Below are 24,328 nucleotides of genomic sequence, written 5' to 3' on the forward strand. Positions count from 1 at the left end.
TGAGTTGACGTATGACATGACGTATGACATTTGACAAGTGACATTTTACAAGACGTGACAACTGACAGGTTACAATTTACATCACAGATTTACATTGAATGTTTACACTTTACAGTTTGTATTTATTTAATGAATATTTTGGCTTCAATGATTAATATGAAATAAAAGTATGTTAACGTAAATGGTTAAAATAATTGCATACGTGAACCAAACAAAAGCGTAAACACACCAATTACAAATGAGAAACAAAAAATATACTTATTACAGTTGGACTGGGTAACTGGTACATGATTCCAGGTTTTAAGCATAAGATCAGGCAATTTTTATACTACAGCATATTCACTTAAGACAGAGATCAGATGGATTAAAATTTAAATTTAAGTTGTACATATACACAATATGTAGTGAACTGTGAAGATTTTAGACACATTAAGTAGGTAAAAATAAATAGAAATACTAACTAATAAAACAACAAAACAGAGCAAACACCAAACTGACTCATGCTCGAATTGAATGTGTTAAAGGTCATTAAGATTGAAATTATTTGCTTAAGAAATTGATTAAGGCCATTGCTACTTAAGGACAAAGTTACCCAGTCCATAACGCATAAGCAGTCAGACTATGCTATGAAGATGAGTGAAAAGAAAATACATGGGTGAAATGACTAACTAATGAGATGTAAAACCAACAGTTTGTAAATGAAGCATGTAGGTCCAGGTAACCATGAAATTAATGAGTATGAGTAAAAAAATAAACAAAACAAAACAAAAAAAAAAAAAAAAGTGAGCTACTGTTATAAGGAAAATAAAAATAAGTAATCAATAATTACATACAGTTACTTAATTGGTTTTTGCACTCTTCTTGATCTGGGGTTTAGTTGACCTAAAGCCTTCTGAGAGGCACTCGCAGAAACAGCAACGGGTTGCCCCTCGCTGTCAAAGGTTTGTGATTGCAAGGTATCTACTTCAGCAATTGTGCTTATCCGGTGGCGAGCACCATCGGCGCTAATCACAAAAATAGAGCCATCATTAGTCCAACACTTAGTCACACCAAATTTTTCCTTGCAGCCATAAACACTTCATGCCGACACTTTGTGAGAAATTCCGAAAGCGTTACACTTGTACCTTTTAATTTCGTCTTAGCTTGCCAAACTTGATTGCGAAGGTTCACATCTTGGAACTTAACTAGGATGGGACGGGGTTTGTCATTTTTTGTTATCCCCAATCTGTGACAACGGGTGAATGCCTCAGGTACAACTGCAGTTACATTAAGGTGGTCTGCTATTATTTTAGATACACATACACTAGGATTTTCATCTTTTGTCTCCGTAACACCATGAATTAAGAGCATCTTGCGTCTACTCCGCATCTCTTGCTGGTCATAAAGCTGGTTCAAAAGATTGACTTGTGTCTGAAGGCATGACAAAGATGACATGACAAAGGTTCTAAAAGCGTGAAAATCCGACGCGATCTTCTCGGGTGGGATCCTTGTTGCGGGATTGCTGTTTTTTAAATCACGCTGGAACTCATCCATCTTGGCATTAAACATTTCGGTCATTTCTGCCATCTTCTTAGTTATCGACTCCATCTTAGAGGTTAACTTGGTTGCTAATTGAATGAAGTGTTGTAATTATTGGTGGGAAATGATTTATTTTATGGGAAAATAGTTACTGGTTGGTGCTGGTAGCTATATTTAGCACATGTACGTAGAAAAACAGTCTAATTATATTAAAAACAATTTAGAAAGTCACTATAAAATTACGAAACGTCTATACTATTCCACCTACCCAATTATTCAATATACATGTTTAAATAACAACAAACAAGGAACAGTCAAATGTCCGAGTAAGCAACTAACTATTCCACAAATAAATTACAATATGAAGCTCCCGCGGCCACTAAATCACTTAGCAAAAGGTGAAAACTTTTGAAATATATTCAACGCAATCGTCCTTCAGGCTCAGTGGTATAATGGAAAAAATCCCTAGACATTAATATTCATAAGCATTTCTGTTACTGAGGCCATTTCGTGGAGATAGGCTTTGTGATTATCTTAATAGTTGTGGAGTTGGCCATATTTTTGTTACGTTGCGAATAAGCTATAAAATGAAATAAAAATATATGCGTATTACGTAAACATAATCTATACTAATACTATAAAGCTGAAGAGTTTTTTTGTTTACTGATATATCATCACGCTAAGACCAACAGGAGCAGAGCACTGTGGGTAAAACCGCAGGGCACAGCTATTATTATAATATACGCGTATAATGTAAACATAATATAATAGTTGCTCGTTCCAACTCAAGATTGGATAACTTACTTAATAATATTTTTTTTCAGTACATGCTCATTAGCACCTATATTATATTAGTTACTGGCTTTACGCCCGCGGCTTCACCCGCTTTATCTAAAACCTAATAAATTATATAGGGAAACCTTGAAATTGAATCAGTATCTATTAAAAAAACCCCATCAAAATTCGTTGCGTGGTTTTAAAGATATATGCATACATACTATATGCATACTGCATCTAGTATGTATGACTATCATAATATAGTACACGCACTATCATATAGTATGTATGCATATATGTAGATAGAAACGCTTGTGATACAAGCCTTACCTTGGAGACTTCCTAAAGCTTAGTAACTGAAATACTTAGTCATGCCTTAATAAAGTTATAATTATATGATTTCTGGTAGTTTTCTTTGTAATGTAGAGATAACGCAAAAACATTGTCTTTATTGTAAGCTACGGTCTATAAAAATAAATAACTTGCTTTATTCTATTATAATTTGTTCAAAACGAACGAAAATCCAAATAAATTCAGCACGTTCTCTTCCCGATTATCTAATGTATTTCCTTTCATCTTAAAAATTACGTACGCTCTGTAAATTTGACAAAGTCTTTCCATACTGTGCGAAGCAAAGAACATTGCATTTTAATCAAATTCTTCGCCACCATCAAAGACCAAGTCATCAACATTATAACAGGATCCAAAAAAGCCTCACTGATCAACTTTTAAAGAATTCTTTTCATTTCCCCCATTCCAAATCTTTTCTTTTGATGTTTCATTAAATGGTTTGTCGACGTTGACTTTCGATTGCGGTTGATTAGTGATTTATTAACGGTTTGATTAATGGCGTTGCCTAATCGAAGTCGGCGAAACAAAACTCGCCTTTGTTTTTCTGTGTTACATTCAATAGAAACAGGAGGAACGTTACCTAATAGATATTAAGTAACGTAGATTGCCTAGGAGCAATTTCCAGATACCTAATTACCTACTAGATGCTATTGGGATATTTTATTAAGAGTATACCTACTATCGATACCTAATTAAATCGATTTAAAATGTATACCAGTCGTAACCTATCAAATTCAATATCTTCTCTAGTACACTGCAATAAATGAAAGTAACTAATTAAGAACATTTTTTCTATAAATACATAATTTTTTCTATTCATTCTAACAGATGGAGACTAAGGAAAAAATATGTGAAATCGTCTGAAAATAATAATATCTAGAAAATAATTCAAAACGTTTAGGGTTTACTGATGCGACAATTCCTTACCGGAGTGCATTCGACTGTATGCAATCAAGCAGTGTACGTGTGATTTCATTGCAAGTTACTTTGGAATTTTATATTTAAATTTAAATTTATTTATTCACAATATGTTTGATTATTATATAATAATTCGTGGGGATAGGTTATTACTAGCTGTGCCCCGCGGTTTTACCCACATTGCTTCACTCCTATTGGTTATAGCGTGATGATAATATAGCCTATTAGCTTCGATAATAAATTGAAGTAACTAAAAGGTACTGATTTTGACCCACTTTAAACGGCCAGATTTCGTTCAAACTTTGTAGATTTATTGAGGACCGATGACAATACACCAATTTGATAAAATTATTCCATTTTTATGTTTGTTTGTAACCGACTTCTTTGGGCGCGATTTTGACCCACTTTAAACGGCCAGATTTCGTTCAAACTTTGTAGATTTATTGAGGATCGATGACAATACACTAATTTGATAAAATTTTCTATTTTTTAGTTCGGTTTTCTATAAGCGTGTTTTTTAGTTTTTTTTAACTATTATAATTATTTTCGAATCGGACCCATGGTTCCCGAGTATAGTGCGTTCAAGCAAGCCAACAAATAAACAAACTCTACAGCTTTATAATATTAGTATAGATTGATAAAGCAACACATCACGTTTGAAAGAGTGTAAGCCAAGGTATTAGGTATTTGTTTCTTTCTTTCTTAAAGCTGAATTATCGTTACGTGAAAGTCTGTATCGGTCGCCAATTCTTCCTTTGTAATACGACAATTTCAAGACTATTGTTGCCTAAGTTCTTACAAACTTTGTTCACTATCCTACTAATATTATAAATGCGAAAGTTTGTATGGATGTATGGATGTTGGTTACTCTTTCACGTAAAAACTACTGAACCGATTACAATGAAATTTAGCACACATATAGAGAGTAACTTGGATTAACACATAGGATAGTTTTTATCCCGGAAATCCCACGGGAACGGGAACTATGTGGGTTTTCCTTTGCAAACGCGGGCGAAGCCGCGGGCGGAAATCTAGTACCTACATAAAACTACATAGGATGTTAGAATACATAAAACAGCTTTTTATACATCAATAAACATAACATTGTTTGCAATTACGATTTGTGCATTAACCGTTTTCAGTATTGCATAATGGTCCATTACAGTTTAAAGAGTAAGTGGGGACGTAAAATCTATTAGAGAAAATAGCTGGAATCCATTAGTGCTGAGTCGATAAACGTCCTCTACCGTAGCCTGTAAGTACGAGTGAACGACACTGTTTATATTGCTGGACAAGACGGGAAAAAACATTTTTGTTAACAAAGAAATAGTGTAGAAAGTTTAGCCTTTTTTGCCCTGTGAAAGTAGGATTATGTTTTTCGAGTATGTATTAAGATATTGTTTTCTTCGGCACGCTTTAGAGCCCAATCCGCAATCTGCTGGACGGATGACTTATGAGGTGTCGTTTGTAATCGTCAGAATAGTGTTTGTGATATATATGTTACAGCCATACTATAATATTATAAATGCGAAAGTAACTCTGTCTGTCTGTCTGTTACTCAATCACGCCTTAACTACTGAACCAATTTGCATGAAATTTGGTATAGAGATTGTTTGATACCCGAGAAAGGACATAGGATAGGTTTTATCCTGGAAATCCTACAGGAACGGGAACTATGTGAGTTCGGGCGATGCCGCGGGTGGAAAGCTAGTATGAAATATTATATGCCAGGCTCCTTCTTGTGTCCTTATTTTCCAATGATCAAATTCTGAACATAATATTGTGGTATTAAATGTATTGGATATCAGTTTATTCGATAATTGCAATTTAATATTTAACTTATGATCTGATATGGCATGCTCGCTTGAAACATTGAAAATTTTAATTTTTGTTTATTCAATACCACCGCACCGCAATATTTGTAAATTAATTCTTGCATTTTCTTGCTAGAATTAAAACAATAGCGATTTTTAAATATGATATATTTTTAACTACTTTACTTCCTTACTCCTTTACCACTTTACTTTCTAACCTTACTTACATAAATTTTGAGACTCACAGTGCCAAAAACGTATCAAAAATCCTTGTTATTATAAATTTCTCAAAAAACATTGCTGAAAATCTCAAGTCTTCAAAATTTGTGTAGCCTTATACATTATGAAAATAAATTAACATTCAAACAACGGGTAGAGAGTGCTATTGAGCACCAAATTGTAAAGAACTTACCTTGAACTTACCTTGATGCAGTTGTTCAACCGTGTTATAAGTAGGTACTATTGTTTTGTTTACCGTGAGTCTAGTTTGATTTGCAAAGTTCAACTTTAAAATAAAAACAAATTAATTGTTTGAGTCAAAATTTAATAATATTAATAAATATAAGATTATATCGAGCTTTATCGTCGTTGTTTCAATTTTCACCATCTGCTATCAGACATACGTGGTGCTACGTCGTAGCAAGTAAGATCAAACTCGTAGCAAAGCTCGTTCGAATTTCACGTTTATTTTGTTCCAACTTCTTTTACAAGATTCTTTACACTTTTTCTTTTACAAAATAAATTATCTATTTATTTATCTTCAAGGATAAAATAAAAGTATATATATCGTATATTTGTTTATGTATGAAATACCTAATACAATCATGATATATATTAACTAAAATTTGATGTAGTAATAAAAGTCAAAACTGTAGTAGTATTAAATAATATTTGTTAGTAACAATTTAGTGTATCAATAAATCAATATGCTTGAAAATACGGAAATATATACCTATAGATTACTATACACGAAAAAGAGGATTTGAATAACTGCAAATGCAACTCTATCACTATATACTTAGTATTCAAAATCCATTACTAAGCCAATTTGCAGGTTGAATTCTATTTCCCCTATAAATATCCAAACTAACTCATACAGGGGCCAAATGACATAGATTGAAGCGTCTCATTAAACTCTAGCGGTTGCCTTTGTTTCCTTGAAGAAATACTGCGGAATTCTCAGAAGCTAATCTTCATATTTCAACGGAACGAACACTCGAGGGAGTTATTAGTTCAATGTGTTAGTTCGTCTCACTGTACCTATATAACTGACGTATATAATTCAACATTATTGCTTTCAATGTATAAGTATAAAATACGTCAAATATTTCTCAAAGGATAAAGAGCTAATTTTGTTATTCTTTTGTGCATCATAGAGAATTATAAATACTAATACATATTTATTTTAAACGTTAAAACGTCTCAAAATATCAACAACTGCACGTAATTACGTTGTAGAGTTCTCAGCGTCTGAAATAATAATATAACGCTTACGTTGCATTTTGAATTCGCTGTAAACTTTTTATTTTTTGTTTATTTATTGTATAACATTACATATCTTACATTCGAGTATTCACAGCGAGATATTATGATAATATAAACATACTATTTACCTTTTAAAATAAATTTATAGAGGAATGCATACCGCTTTCTTTGAGCACATACTTTTTAAAATAGACTATTGTCGAAATTCGTGACTCAATCTTAAAGCGCAAAGCCGAGATTTTTACCCGTACACGTTTAAAAAAGTTAAATCATTGGCAATTCAAATGGGTTAGCTTGTGGAAGGACCAGTGTCGGGATTTTCGAGGGAATATAAAATTTTGCGGCAAAAAATCGTCCGTCATTCTCACAGTGATATTATAATTCTTTTACGCATAACTTTTTTATGACATGCAGACAGAGAGCAAAAAAGCAGCGAATCGAAATAACAAAATACGTGCGTGTTTTCACTAAATTTTTTATAGGAAATGTCACAAAATGGAAGGTATTTTTTGCATTTAGAAAAAGTATTTGGTGTAAAAACAATTAAAGGATTGGTGACCATTTTTTAGTAATTTAAGCAATTTTGTGGTCACAATTTAATGGACTATAAAAGTTTTAGCCACTATGTATATATATTAGGTTTGTTAGGTACGTGTTATTTTAAAACGAACCAACGCTTGAATAAAAATTGTGTCCATATACCTACGTAATAAAGTTAAATTTAAATTATCGATTGAAACAGCAACTTTAATGAATATTTCAAACTAATTAACTATCTTAGAAGGTAGGTTAACTAATATTCACCCAAAAAATATGTTTCAAACAAAACACAAATATTAAGTGTACAACTGCTATTATATTTTAAACATACAGTCGTATAACAGCGAATATTTTTGGTTTTACATGAAAGGTTGACAAGAAAACTAAAAAAATATATGATTGGAATGTAAGCTTTGATCGGCTCACTATATTCGATGCTAGTTCAATCACTATATTTGTTTTTACATGCCTAAAAGCTTTTTGTTTTGTTTCATTGTTTGAAATTATTATCTAAATTGTTTAACATTTAAGATAAGGTTGGCTCTAATATATGATACATTTTACTAGCTTTCTCCCGCGTAGTTTAGTAGCGTAGTTTTATGAAAACTATCTTGACACCAAATTTTATCCAAATCGGTTCAGCGGTTTAGCCGTGAGACAGAGTTACTTACGCATTTATAATATTAGTAGGATTTTAGCTCCGATAAATTAAACCATTCCATTTCACATAAGATTTTCTCACTTTTTTTTTAATCACTTGAAACTCTAACAAAAGATATTTCCAAATAATCTTTTATTCGTTCCCGATGAATAATGGTATACAGGGAACGTGGGAAGGGAGGAATATTTTCGGCAATATATAGAGATTTCGCGATCTCTGTCGTTACCTTCCCGCCGCGTACATTGGCGTTATTTCTCACTTGTAACCTCGTATAGTTGGGACGCATCTATCATGCACCCCTACTATTTTCTTCTTTAACAGATTATAGAATTGATCAATATTAAAGTCCATAAATATAGGTACAGGAGAACGCTTTTCCCATGTATTAACTGCTATTAATTGATGCACTGGCTAACTCACTAAGCTGTAAATGAAGCGAGTTATATGCGACTTTAAAGGTTTCGTAAGTAAAATTTAATAAGGATATGATAGTCATAGTATGAAATGTCTTTAATAATTTTATAAATGCAAAAGTGTGTTAGAAAGTGTATTTCTTTCAGTGATCTGAAGTCTGGTGATAGATATTAGGTGAAACATCGCATTCCCGTGGAAATTACTTTTAAGCACGGCTGAAGCCGCGGACAATGCGATCGCTCTTAATTTTCACAAGATTCACAACAAAAACAGACGACATTTATAGTCCTTTCCAAGGTCCTTTCCACCTAAGATGATTTCTGTGACACGTCGATTTTTGACACGTGTAGAGATGTTCGTTACTGAAATGGTATCAATTGTTTCCGATAATCGATAATATTTTATATGGAAATGAAATCGATTTGAATAAAGTACCAAAATTAGTTTTTTTGGCATTTCGCCAACAATTAACTAAGGAAACTTAGCAAACAACAGCAACAAATAGTCAACAATAACAATTAGTAACAATAACAGAATACCACGTAAAGTATCAATATAAAAATGCAACTTGTATGCAAGGCTAACGCACTCGTACAGACGATTGACTCGATTGACAAACGATCACAAGATGGGCGCCGATTATATGATTTTCCATCTCTATGATTTTTCAACGATCCATTTCATGTACACGAATTGCGTAGGTATTATATTTTTGTAATATTTTATTTTATTTTTCATAATATTAAACTAAATAATACTGTTTTTGATTTATAAGCTTAAGATGTTTCATTTTTATATTTTTTGGTAATAATGCCGCCATAAAATAAAAATATTATGCACTAAAATTATTTTGGCGTTTTAAACATAAAAAACGTAATTCGGAACACGATGAAGTGTCACAGGAATCATCATAGGTGAAAAGGACTTATAACAACTCGTGAAGTGAATATGGAAGAACATCTAAATAATTTTTAAATCAATAAATATTTCTTTTTCATGAAACTTTTTTCATAATAATTATCCCGATTGTAATAAAACATGACATTATTGCTGTAACGTGAATTTTCTGTGTTCTGTAATTAATTGCCGCACGCATGTGCTTGGTCTGAAGCAGAGCCAATTTTCAACCACAAAACTGATGTCTAATATATATAAGTTTGTAATAAGTCATCATTACAAAGAACGACGAAATATTACTCAAAATTTGATTTTCATAATAAAACAACTCCAGTTAAGCGCAGATAATTAATCAAATATCGTTTAAACATTTGATTGTAATTACATTTATTTGAAAGGCTTTTACAGTTATTAAATTTTCCTGAGACACTAATAGTTTGATTGTCTTCATTTTTAACCGACTTCAAAAAAAGGAGGAGGTTATCAATGCGGCCGGTATGTTTTTTTTTATGTATGTACACCGATTACTCCGAGGTTTCTGAACCGATTTACGTGATTTTTTTTTGTTCGATGCGGGATGGTGTCGAATTGGTCCCATAAAAATTTTATTTGGATAGGCCCAGTAGTTTTTATTTTATGAGCATTTTTGTCTGTATTTGTAAATGTTGCAAGTGCAAGTTTGAAGTCGGTTGTTTTTAACGCAGTTACCACTTGTGTTATAACATAGACGTTTATTAATTTTTATAATATTTTTATTCAAATAGTCTTCAAATACAAAATAAAGAACAATCTTTGTGAAATTCAGCCCAGAACTTGTAGATATTCTATAAAATAAATTGTTTGCTAACAAAATATAACAGTAACCGGCGCAATATTTTGCTTCTTTTAAACTGTCAAATAACTTCTAACTCGAGAGAATTTCACTCGAACTCATCGAAAACACGCAGTAATATTTTTCACTCTCCGTATATGCTTCGATGAATTACAGCCCACTTACGAGCGAATTCACGAAAGAGCAAAGTTCCCTAACTTGCTCTATGGTAATACTATGAAGATTTATAATAATTTCACCCTGACGCTATGGCGGACGCTTTTTATGAGACCGACAATTTTGTTGGCTAATGCGTGCGGAATAAGTATTCTTACTCCACTTACTGATTTATTGTTTCTCTCAAATTGTGTACTGCTGCTTCTTATTAATGTATGTTTATGTACCTAGTATTGAAGGAAAGTTTTACGCTAACGAAAAGCCGCAGAAATGTTATGGCACTATTCGAGTGTGTTGCCACTGCATTTCATCGCGTGGGCGTTTATTATTTGTATATTTTAATTTCATACAGATTTCTCGAAATTTCCTTTAAATCTAATTATAATTAACAATGTTAAAATTCTTAAAATCAGCTCAGATTGTTAAAATTAAAGATCGATTTCATATGATGATGCCTGATTGTAGTTTGATCATGTTATTTACAGAAATATCATTTCTTTTTCATATAATGTTCTTGTCATTAGTGCCATAAGCATTTATTATCGTGAAGAAAATACTGACGTGCCTTACATTCTTAAGTTACCGACACGTTAAATCTTAAACATAATTGTTTTGGTGTTTCTCATACTTACGCTAATAAATTAAAAAAGTAGAAGAAGAATAAATAGTAGTTTTATGTTATGTATCATCTCTTTTTTATTATAACCATAAACCCACGGGTAAGTGAATCATGCAACAATAAAGCCAGATAAATGCATATATTTGTGAAAGCACATCTACCTGACTCGTATATCCTTTGAAAAATTCCTAAAACGAATTTCACAAAAATAATTTTTGCTAAATCTGACACGGCAAAACCCGAGAATCCCAAGTCAACCAATTAGTAATGCAAATTTGGGGACACTGATATGTGTGCGGTTGGCAAAGAAATTCACTTTTAAGTAAGATATAAGGGATTTAAATTGCAAATTTTGAAAGTAGACAGCGAGAATTTAAAAACGTATATCAAACGAGTGCAGGTTTATAAACTATGCGCGTTGAATTAATTTTTTTACTAATTTCTAGATATTTTGTTGGGAGTTTCGTGATTTATGGATGGAATTGTTTAAAGACAATTTCATAGAATAGTGGTAAAGCTAGTAAAGTTAATTATAATATTCATGGTATAGGTTAGTTTTATCTTTAAATTGACTGGTGCACTTTAAAATTATAATATTTCGACGTTGTTAATAAACATGATTATTAAATCCGAATAATGCAATTTCTACGTAAAATACAATACATAAAAAATTGAGAGTATTCATAACGCTAAAATTATACATAAAGGACACAATCCTTTACTCAAAGATGAAAGCAACGATGTGAAAAATACCTCCGGAGAATGAAGATTAGGTTTCTGTACAGAGTCGATAATATTATGTACATTTGTCTAGATATGCCGAGGGTTAAATGTTCGCTGAAGTCGAATCTTCCCGATCCATTCAGCTGAACTAAAGCTGAGCATATATCCGATAACTGAATTGTATTTCGGCGCAACGCCTGCGGTCAGGTTACTTATAATTCCTGCCCAGCCTGCGTGGTTCTCGTTTTAAGATAGTCCGCATTGTGCTCTTTGAAATCTTTCTCTTTTTTGCTATAAAAATGAAAAGGTAAATGCTTACGTTGACTATACATTGAAATTAATACATTATAATATGTATTGGAGTGTACCTATGTTAATTATGATGTTAATACATCTTACTACCTATATGTTTGTGTATTTGTGTGAATGTGATGGTGTATAACAGTATAACTTCATGAATTCTAGAAAAATATCACATGTAACTTTGTCATAGTAATTCCAACTATATGTTAATATGAAAATATGTAATTTAAAAGCAATAAGGTTCTATAATATTCTTTCACAAACTTTTGAGCTATGGATAGATATTATTGTTAGTGCGAGAGTTTTCGAGGTTCGGTATTTTATTTCTTTAGCTGGGACTTGGGAGTTGGGATATAAAAATCAGTCACTATTAGGTCCCCATTTCAAGGGTACGTGCGATAAAAGGCTGTAGCAAAGGTCTTATCCCTAAATAATATAATATTAAGGTTGATTTCAAACGAAGCTCTTTGCGTTTTTACGAGTCAACTTTTATATGAGAATTATTGGAATATGATTGTGTGGTTAATGAACTAAATGTACTAACGTCGATCATTTGTAAATACGTATTTTTGTTGATCTTCTGTTCGAAGTTCAAATGTTAACCAAAGCCCTGGGATATATTTAACAAATATTCGTACAGATATAATAATAATCAGTCATATGACTAGGACAATTAATGTAGACTATTTATTGCAAGTTATATATTGATTAAATTAATATTTGTGTTACATAATATTAAAATACTATTAGTATCTAAATCTTAACTACACGATAGTTGTATATGCCAGTAAGTATAAACCCGGTATCAATGCTGGTACATAACAGAGATTTACTGATAATTCAACATATTATTATAAATAAAAAGTGTTTACACATCTACCAAGCCACGTGTATACCCGCCCTAATACATTATTCAAGCACTCGGAATCGTTCTAAAACACCACACTTATCACGGCAATCAGCATCAATCACGCGGAATCCGCTGCCATCACAGATTCCTCTTATCGCTCCTCGATCGGCAAAGAATTGTCGGGGTGACACACTGACAGACAGACGGATCACCTTGCACAAGGATATTCTCTTTTGATTTTGACTGAACACTTTGTATCGTAGAGGTAAAGAGAGTTGTTTCAGGATGATGGTTTTGTTTTTTTATTGTATGGTAATTTTGAATGCATTTTTCGTTAGCTTTTTCCTAAGCATTTTCTTGTAGTCACTTCATGATGAAATGTAGAAATAGATACTAGAAAGTTGTTATTTCTACAATAGTCTTCATAAACTTGCCTCCGTCCTTATAAAAAAATAGTGATTTTTAAATACCACTTCATCAGTTTTGTGTTTAAAGCATAACATAGATTTATATTATAAGAAGTATTTTGTCTGAGTAATTAATCTACCTAATAAAATGATTTCGAAACATCGCACAAAATTTAATAACTAATATTTTAAGACACATCCACATTTTCAATTAAGTTTCCAAGTGTCCATACAAACATACTAACCAAGGTACTCGGATATAACTGAACTAAGAACGCGAACTTTAATCGATTTTAAATTCCAGATAACTAGAAAAAGATAACTGAAATCGATTATCGCGACCGTTTAAGCGAAGCGCTGTCTCTCGATAAATCACTGGGAATCGAATATGCGCTAGTGCATACTAGGAGGAGGTATAATTTTGAACTATTTAGCTGATGAATAACTTTTTATATAATAAACTTTAATTGGTGGTAATTAATTTGTATTTTGCAATAAAATATCTGTTAAGATGGTATTTTAAATAGAAATACAAAGATCGTTTTAACCTGTATATGAAGGAAAATAAAAAATGACGTGTGGCACTCGGGGACTGCCGCGGTAAAGCTATTGCATGCTATGCCTTCAAGCCACACCTCCGCCCGTCGGAGTGGGGAGCGTGAGATTTTTTCGTTACGGAATTTGTCGATTCGGTCCCCGCGCTCAAGGCCCGCGATAGAAGCTATGCAATAGCTTAATTATTTGTTTTAACAAAATTAAAAGTTCTAAGAAATATTTTTAAAATTTTACCAATTAAATACCTAACGTAATTTGCTTATACACCATTTGATAGTAGGAATACCACGAGTAAGTAATTATTTACAAAAATACGGTCTACGAAATACAATGATACCTTATTTATAACCCGGTTTTCTCAAATAACACAGATTCTAGTTTTATATAAATGTTATCTACTATATAATATAATATATTTTGGTCTGAATTAGTTATTATACTGTAAACATGAAAGTAATTCTCTCTAGCTTTGAAAATCGTTCAACCATTTTCAGTTATTGAATCCAAAATATCAACTTTATTATTATTGGCTTGAATAGACTATGGTAGATATATTATATAGATTGTAATATAATAGTTTTATAACAAATAACATACATAATATTATATGATAACTTATTTGAAGCCGTCGTAAATTCAGAATTTCAAAAGACGAAATTTCTAAAAGACAATTTGACATTGTAAGGGTCAACCAGTAACAATTAGACGGTACAAAATAAAATAGACCCTGCCACTTACGCGTAACATCTGTTAACAAACTCGGCACGTACATTAACATTTTATTTATTTACACCGTGTAACTCGCATCAGGGCTAAATTCAATTAGCATGAGCCGAAATCCAATAAGCTTCTAACTCGACCCATAAACTGTTCGATAGTACTATCCCACATTACTGGGAAAAGGAAACTTTCCGCCGCAAATGTGTTTTTCTTGTTACCTCTTAGTTTGATATTTCACCTACTTTACATTCAGCGAAGGCCGCTGTAAAATGTTCGAACCGGCCCGATATTACAAACCCAAAGTAATAACTTTTATATTTTTCAATGAAAACTTATTGATTTCATCCTTTATGAAATACGAGTGGTCTTACCGCCATGTTTAAGTGATAAATCACTTTTTCATAACATTGGAGAGTCCTGACATTTTTTATAATGTTTCGTAGTAATAATAAATACTGAATGGTTGGCATACAAATGAAATTACTAACATTTTTACTGTCATATTTAAGAGCTAAATGCCGATGTGGCTGTGTTTTTATTTTGTGTATTTATAAACTACAAATCCAACAAAATTGTATATTAATTTCAATTTCTCATATCTACTATTCACAAACATAACAGGACATAAACGGTTATAACTTATTAATTAACGGATTACTAATTAACCTAATTTAAATAATAATGCTATCTCTGAAACGCATAAAACAATCCCCGCACCTGAATATTTAACGCAATAAGTGAAATAATGAAATACACCAGCGAAATAATATTTCAATGAAGCGATAATCCGCGCGAGTAACGAAAAATCATGCACACGCGTTCCTTTTATTAAACCTGGGAAAACTTATAAAATCACAACGAGTCGAAATGAAACTTCCTTGCGTTAAAATTCCGCGTTTTTATCGGGTCGGAATATTAAGACGCTATATTTTCCACAATCTAATATTCCGAATTTAAATTTCTGCGCCGTGGAATACCTTTGCAGGGACGTATTTGAATTACAAAGTCGCTTTCAACCTGTTATAATATCACCATTCGCAACTAATGTATAGCGGGGGGTGGGCTGATGTATTGCTCAGACTCCGACCCTGCTTTAATAATGCAAGTTGTAGCCGGAATTGATTTAAACTACGCAAATTAATATTGTTTGTTGTTTGTTGGTTAGGGTGTGACGATTTAAGGGTAAATATTAACAATTTTGAATATTCCTTAGTCTAACATATTTAAAATGTTTATTCAAAGATGTAATATGAAATAATATTGTATTGAAATTAACTGTTTTAAACGAGCTTCCCACGTATCCAGATTTTTGATATTTGATTTTTGTTAGCTTCATCATTTTAAAATATATTCTAAGAATGTTTAATATCAAATGGGTTTTATTTCGTTATATGTACTAACATATTTTTATTTAACCTTACAAATTAATGTATTATTATTGTACTATAAGCTAATTAACACTGTCGAGTTTATTAGAAAGCGAGTTGTGTTTAAAATTGACATACTTTAAGATCTCCGACACGTGTTCCCGCTTACGTACCAAAGTATAAACCAAACAAATAAACGTGCCTTGCAAAAAGGAAGCAGAATTAACCTCCGAGTGCCCGCATATTGGAGGCACAGATTAATTCTCCCCAGAGAACAAGGAGTGTGGAACACGTTACAAGTTACACACGCCCGGAAACAGTTTGGGTTCTGACCTTAACCTGCTCTGTGGTTTGTTTAACATCCTTTACGGCCTTCAATCGTAGGATTTGATGCGTGTCCTGGTTTTCAGTTTGCGATGAAGTGAAGAAATTTAAACTTTGTCGCAACGTTAGACTAAGAGCCGATTTTTCAATCCTTGGTTAAAATTTATCCGTCCAATAAAGTATTACGCGAACATATTAAAATGTCACCTGTGAACTGTCAAATACGGACAATTACAATACATTTTTGAAATGTTAGTTTAATACGTTATTCGATGAATAAGTTTTAACCGAGGATTGAAAAATCAGCCCTAAATAAAATAAAAATCTTCTTTTTTTTCTCAATTCGAGTCAAAGCTTTTGCACTCGGCTTCGAATTGTCACACACTCAATTTTTAAAATCGCTGCAGCTGTAGGAGGAGCTTAGTGCCAACATAAAGAACAAATATACATAAAAAGATAAGATAAATGTCAAAATTAAAATTCAAGAACACATTCAACTATTAGGGTTTTGTACTCATCAGAGCTCCAGACACGTGCGTGAAACAACTACTCTGAGTTGAATACAAAGCGAATTGGATAGAGTTGGTATCATAGATGAAACCAATGTGTCGCAGCTTTATGCTTTTTCGTTCTCATTCAGAAAGGAACTCATTGTGTCCTTAAATGTACTAGATGAAGGTTTCAGCCGGTCGTGTGCCAGACGTACAAGAAAGACTTAACTCATTTAGAAAAAAAAAACAATTGAAATGGCACTATGCAAACTATCAGTATATTATTATACTATGTACAGTTTACTTCTTTATTTTTTACATACTTATATTATAAAATAAATTTACCTAAGTTGAGCAGCTAAACGGTAAAATATTTACAAACAGGTTAACTTCTTATTAATTATATATTTTGTTTTTGTTATATATTTTTCTTATTAATTATATATATTTTATTATTATTTAAACAGGTTAACTTCTTATTAATTATATTAGTACAGGAATTTCGTTGACTGTATTTGTGCACAAAAATAATGACGATATTCACCAACGCGTCATCCGTTCACTCCTCACCACAGTTATTTATTCTTCATAGGATGATTACGAAATTAGCTGTTATAATATTTTGTATTTGTAAAATAACGCGTATTCAACAACGTTATAGATTTTCAAAATTATCCCAGCATTTTTTTTTTTGATCACTTGATTCTTCACTTCAGACTGATTTCTTTTCGCAAGCATTTCTAATAATAATAAATTGATAACGTTATATCCATTCTTAGAACCAATGATAGACATTTCTAGAAGCAGTAATAAGGTCATATTATTATAACCTATCCTACTTCCTTCCTACGAGTCCTTCCTACTAATATTATAAATGCGAAAGTTCGTGAGGATGTGTATGTGTGTGTTGTAATACTACTGAACTGATTACAATTAAATTTAGCACACATATAAAAGGTAACTTGGATTAACACATAGGTTTTATCCCAGAAATTCCACGGAAACGGGAACTATGCAGATTTTTCTTTGAAAACGCGGGCGAAGCCGCGGGCGGGAAGCTAGTATCTAGTATAGATAGCTCGTAATTATATAGATAGCAGATCTTATACCTCTATAAGGAGAATCTTATTTGTGCTGACTTATCTAATATCCCGCTTGGGATTGGTCTGTTCAGATGTAATTATAATTAACTATCGAATTAACATTAGGTCACTGCAATACTGCAGTGTCAATTATACTGTGATAATACGATAATGATAATAATAATATGACTCTAATTTTCTGGAGTCTCCTAACGCTACCAATAGTGTATCTATAACATCATCATGGAAGATGGGTTTGCTAGAAAATATATTTTTGTAGTTCAGTGTATTTTTTTTACTGTTATGGTCTAAATTGATAAGCTTTAATATAGGTAAAAATAGTTTGGCCAGGCATTCGTCGTAGGCGTTGTAGGTGTATATAGGCGTTGCAGTTGCTTCATCTTCCTTCAAACTTACAATTAGAAAATATTAACCAAAATATTATATACAAAGGAAATTATATGCAAGTTGCGCTTCTTATGTACTAATTAATGTTCATCCAACTACTCTACGTATAACTGAAGAAAAAAAGTTTAAAAATTGCGTTATTGTGATTTTTAATAAATTTCCCACTACGTTATTTTTATTCTCTTGTCCCAATTTCAATTTATGTTCACATCCGAAATAATATTTGCGATGAGACGAACCATGAGTCGCTCGTTAAGCTGCGATTTGTCAAGTATTGACTTTGCCAGTTCGTTGCTTCAAGTACGGTTTATATTTTTTTCTCGAAAGATTTTCGCCCATTTGCCAACCGTTTTGCCGTTTGCTTTAGTAAAAGTTTGATCTGAATAAGCTTGAGTATGGTTTTGATCGTAATTAATCTTTCTTTGATATGATTGTTGACTTTATTTGTGGGAGCAAAAATAGCAATTCTAATTAATTGTTCTCCAGTTTTATTGGGCTATCGACGCTGTTGAATATAATAAATAATTTTAATTCTCGTTAAGCAGTCATGTGTGATTCCCCAAAACAGCAATTTGGTGGCGCGATGAAAATAAATCGCGAACGTTCGAATAATACGCATACGAATATAGTTCGAGAAATGGTGAAAAACCGGCAGTTGCACGGTTATTGCTGGAAAACAGGATTCGGAAAGGGATCCTCGCAATATATTGGTGTAAAACAAAGATTTGCAAATCAAACCTGGCACGAACCCACCTTAACCCTGCCAAAGCTCGCGCCGAATTCGCCCCATATAACAGGGTTTTCGAATTGTTTATTTAAATTTACGGAACACGCACTGTTTCTTTTTGTTTTCTTAAACTAAAATATATGTGAAATTAACTGTTGCTATAGTAAGATACCGTACCTGGTGTGTCACCTAAATTTTTTGTTGTTGTTGTAAGTATATCCCTCTGTATGTTTGGACTGCTATAATTTTTAGTCCTCTTTAGGCGCGAAATAAAGTGCAGTCAGCAAATAAATCATATATTTTTGAACTCTATTCTTTCTAAAAATAATGTGATGTACAAAAAATATAATTTGGTATCATAATTTCCTTTTAAAATTTTTCATCATCAAATTCAATACAACACAAGCTTTAAAACTTTTTACATTATATTTTAAGCCAATTATTATATTACATTTACACAAATAAAGTAACGAGTTCAAAATCTGTTTTGGTTAGCCGCAATATAACTAAATCGGAATTTTGATCGAACATTTCATTACGCTAATAGCTGATTGACTAAACGCATTCCACATTACTGCAAAATTGACCTTTATACATTTTACCTGGTAACTTTTACCACAACGCGGTAATTTCACAAGCGAACAGCCAAAGAATCAATAGCATACATTCGCTTATTTGCCAAATGAAAAAAAAAATGGTAATGCGAAAAAAATGTTGTGTGGTTTTATGAAACCACGGCAAAAGTGAAACTTTTTTTTTTATTTTTTTATAATAGAGCGGGTAACGGAGCAGGTGGGTCACCTAGTGAGGTGATCACCACCGCCCATGAGCACTCACAAAGTTACCTTTGTGAGGCTGTTACCGATTTTCGAAGGTGGGTGTAGGCTCTCTTTTTAAATAAGTCTATGTCAAACATGTACGGAAATACCGAACTTGGTAGACTGTTCCACAGGGTGGTGGTACGTGGAAAAAAGTGTCGCGAGAAGCGTACGGTACTCGTTCGCCAGCGGTCCAAATGATGTGCATGGAAGTTGGCTTTATGGCGGGCGGTGCGGTGGTGGAATTCCGCAGCAGGTATGAGCTCGAATAGCTCATTTGAACACTCCCCATGGTATATGCGATAGAAGACACACAGCGAGGCAATGTCCCTTCGCAAAGCAAGAGGGTCAAGCCGATCGCTAAGTCTTGGGTCGCCAATCATTCTAACTGCTCTACGTTGTACGCGATCAAGTGGAAGGAGTTGGTAAAACGGGGCACCAGCCCAGAGATGTGAGCAGTACTCCATGTGTGGCCGTATCTGAGCTTTATAAAGTAAAAGAAGATGGTCAGGCCTGAAGTACTGCTTCGCTCTATTAAGGACGCCCAGTTTTTTAGAAGCTAGAGAAGCTTTACCTTCCAAATGATCGCGAAACTGAACATCGTTAGAAACATTGACGCCAAGAATTGCGATGCTAGGCTTGACGCTGAGGGGAGTGTTCAAAAAGACTTGTTTCACACTATAGACATTTATCTAAAAATTATCGTATTTGTACGATAATTATCGTACGTATCGTGCGTCACGCGACATGCGCTACACAGACCAAAAAGTTTGAGACGATGTAATAAAAGTTTCACTTTAATAATAATATGTCCAATATTGGTAATCTTATCTTATCTTAATAATATATATAATATATAAATCTCGTGTCACAATGTTTGTCCTCAATGGACTCCTAAACCACTAAACCGATTATAATAAAATTCGCACACCATGTGCATTTCGATCCAACTTGAGAGATAGGAAAGTAAATCTCAAATCGTTTTAGAGAAAGCGGGCGAAGCGGCGGGCGGTAAGCTAGTAATCACATAAGTATTGTTTTCTTTAACGACAAAGCTTTTATATATTTGTAAGTATCTCTATAATGTTATGTTCATGTTTTTCTTGGAAACAATAAATCGAACTGCTAGAAATGATAAGTAGGCAGTACTTATAGATGACGTGTATATGTACGACTGAATAAGTAGGCCACTTATGTTTAAAGTATGTACTGCTATTATCATGATACGTAAGAATATAATAATACAAAATACAGATAGAGCGAGTGAACAGGAGTGCTTTAATAATGCAATTTTACATAAAATCCATCTTGTCTAAGATTTCGCGCGCCATTTTCCACCATCGATCAAAATGCCACGCAATTTTAAACTTTAAAATCGTGTTGTATAATGAAGTTTTGATGAAAGTGCTGATGAAATGCTATACAATGCTCGATCTTATCTGAGACCATTATTAAGCTTTTAATGCTATTTACAATATTATTATCAAATAGCCATGAAAGAGAATCCATTTATATATTAAATCTGTTAGAAGCATAGTCAATAGTGATGCATTCATTAATCGAACAGTTAACATAGGTACTATTTTATCGATAATCGAACGAATTAAATGTTTGACATGTTTTCTACGAAACTACAAAAAGGATATTGATACGGTTTTTTTTAATAGATAGAGTGATTCAAGAGGAAAGTTTTATTATATAATTTATACTAAAAGGGTTTAGACAAAGCAGGCGAAACCGCGAGCGGAAAGCTATATCGCTTTGAGTAACCAAAATTAACACACACGATATTTCAGATCAAGAAAAAAAGGAACGGAAGAGCTAGTTCATAACAAATAGTTATTTACTTGAACCAGTTTCTAATGCCATTTAAAATTATTCAGTAAAAAGTCTTGTTGTTTCCAAAAGACTGAACATAATTGTAATCTAACCAGACTCGTTGGAGAAATTATGACAACATTAATTAATCTATCAAATTTCCAACTCACTGAGGTTTGTTCTAACGTAACGAAGCAATATTTTAACTCTCGTATTTCTTGTAAAATGGAATAAGTAACAGTACATAATATTTATTGGGAAATTCAATACTTCTATTTTTAAAAAACTCAAAGGTGACTGATATAGTGATCTATTAACGCACAGCCCAAACCACTGGACGTATCGGGCTGAAATTTGGCATGCAGGTAGATGTCATAACGTAGGCGTCCCCTAAGAAAGGATTTTAGAAAATTCATCCTAAAAGGGGTAAAATAGGTGATGAAAACTTATACCATGAAAATTTATCTTTTCCACGCAAGCGAAGCTACGGGCAAAAGCTAGTTATTAATAATCTTTTTGATAGCTATATTGTGGCGATATGCAGATTGTTTTTATTTATTTGATTCCATTGCTTTTTAAGATTTTTTAAAGAATAGTAAAAATCAACCGTACGCTCGCTCATTTAACTTGTTTCACTAGTTCTGTATAATTTTGATATGAAAATAAATACACAATTGAAGCATAATATGTAGGTAGGTAGCATTTGGGTTATAAGCTATTTGAAATCATTTGTGCATCTAATATAATATAATATAAAAATGATACTAAGGGTTCCGTAAAAATAACAAAGAGCAACAGAAATTCCCTGACATTGTAAAATATACCAAATATGAGTAAGAAATAATCCATTTTTCGCGAATTTTCGAAGTGAAATTTATTTGAGAGTAAAATTTCAAGGTCGCGTCATGGCAGTACCGTCATGTCATGGAGTGAGGCTACGATTTTGGTATATTTGTTTCTTGCCAAAGACGTTTCACTTCTGACACATGTGCTGCACACACTCACAAAGTTTTTTTTTTCTTTCCAGAGCTGCCCCCAGAGAAGCCAACGATAAAAGCGGAGAAGGGATGGTACGCCTCAGGGGACTCGCTTAGGGCCCAGTGTATATCTCCACCAGCTGACCCGCCGGCTAACCTCACTTGGTTACTTAATGGACGTGATGTGAGTTATGATTAATTTTGTAGTTAGAATTTCTTTACGATGAGCTCTTTGAAAATCTTTGAAAACCGTAATTCGATATTTCAATTCTAAAACTGTTAACACTGTTAAAACTGTAACTGTTAGTCTTCACTTTATCGGTGATAATATATACTACTGCTTGTTTTTTATATAATAACGGGCAAATAAACTTGTAGAGCTATTCTTCTAAATAATTAAGTACTAAGATTCTTACCTTATAACGTGGTCATTTCATATTAATATTCGCAAAATATAAACTTGTTAACGTGTAAATCTCCTACTATTATGAGTACCTACCTAATATTCTTTAGTAAATTTGTTTCTCTGAATGTTTAGTGCAATATCTTGAAACAAACGAGTTTTGTACCTTACTCTACCATTAATTACTGCATTTTATATTCCCAAAGTAGAACATGTTAAGTACAAATTATTTTTAGTCATTTTTTGCTATTTATACAAAATATTCATAACCTTTAAATGAAGCACTACGTCATCAAAAGCATTACAAATCGCTATTATAAGAAGAAAGTGGAATCAGCTTAGAGGAAAATAAATTATCTTGAATTCTCACCCTCTGATTGAAAGGTGAGTCCCCTTATAGGGATAAACCGCTTTCATCAACCCTTAACCGAAACTTATACCCAATAATATTTTACCTATTCTTCAAAGAGTGTTTGAAAAATAACATTTTTGTAAGAATGTTCAATAAACAATGTTTTGGACAGAATAGGTACCTATTAGTAAATAAACGGACAGTTGTATGATTGATATTAGATTAGATATGCCTACATGAAGAAAATAATATCTAACCTGGCTTTGGACATGGGTACAGAGCCATATAGGTACCTGTAGGTAGCCTATAGAGATTACCTACAAATACAGGGTCAAGTTTAGATTCCCAGTGAAGTAAAGCTTTATTTAGGTAAATAAGGTAAAAACCTCACATGCTATAATACAAAATTTTGCTACACTATCTTCCGGATAAAACCTGATTAAACCAGTCCAATCAAAAATCAACCACCAATAACACAAAACACACAATATTATGTACCTAATCATGTGCTACTTAGCCATTCATTAAGCTAGTGCTTATAATTATCAATTAGAAATACTCGTCAACTGACGCGTGACGTGACGTCATGACAGTCGTGATGGATGAGATCCAACCTAGATTCAACAAAGAAAGCGTTAATAAATTCACTGTATAATTAGACATTCGATAACCCGCTTTAATGCAGAATTTAATTATCGAAGTAATTTGAGAAATAATCTGGTTGAAGTGTTCATGAAATTTGTTTTATTAAAATTCTTCAATAATTGCGAATTTATACAACCTTGACTATGCGACTTGCTTATTTTGTTGAAATATAACTAGGTTATTGATAAATGGATTATTGTAGAAACAAGCTTTCCGGAGGTATGTTATGACTTACGACCCGTCATAATTAGGGTGTTAATATTCTCTTATTAAATGTTGAAATTGTTAGACTTTGCTATATTCACAATGTTAAAATATACTTAATATTAAAATAACTGAAAGAGATATGCTTTTTAATTAGTAAAATTATGTTTAA

The 24,328-nt window shown here is 32.6% G+C and overlaps 3 protein-coding genes across 3 annotated transcripts in view; 1 reads left to right on the top strand and 2 right to left on the bottom strand.

The window, feature by feature from the left end:
• LOC123692240 (NAD(P)H-hydrate epimerase) overlaps positions 1-24,328 on the bottom strand; it is a 494,715-nt gene that overhangs the window by 183,939 nt on the left and 286,448 nt on the right. The gene's annotated exons all lie outside the window — the stretch shown is intronic.
• Positions 1-24,328, top strand: part of LOC123692236 — a 218,378-nt gene that overhangs the window by 141,832 nt on the left and 52,218 nt on the right. Inside the window, exon 5 of the mRNA XM_045636958.1 lies at positions 22,603-22,736. Within this exon, the coding sequence (XP_045492914.1) occupies positions 22,603-22,736 (134 nt within the window). The remainder of the gene's footprint in view (positions 1-22,602; positions 22,737-24,328) is intronic.
• LOC123692243 lies at positions 959-1,710 on the bottom strand. Its single transcript, XM_045636964.1, has one exon. The coding sequence runs from the start codon at positions 1,585-1,587 to the stop codon at positions 1,045-1,047; it is 543 nt and encodes a 180-aa protein (XP_045492920.1). The 5' UTR covers positions 1,588-1,710; the 3' UTR covers positions 959-1,044.

This window comes from Colias croceus, chromosome 6 (genome assembly GCF_905220415.1).
Source record: "Colias croceus chromosome 6, ilColCroc2.1".
Taxonomy (NCBI): domain Eukaryota; kingdom Metazoa; phylum Arthropoda; class Insecta; order Lepidoptera; family Pieridae; genus Colias; species Colias croceus.

Excerpts from the sequence above, each read along its gene's own strand:
- LOC123692243 (XM_045636964.1), bottom strand. The coding sequence starts at position 1,587 with ATGGAGTCGATAACTAAGAAGATGGCAGAAATGACCGAAATGTTTAAT.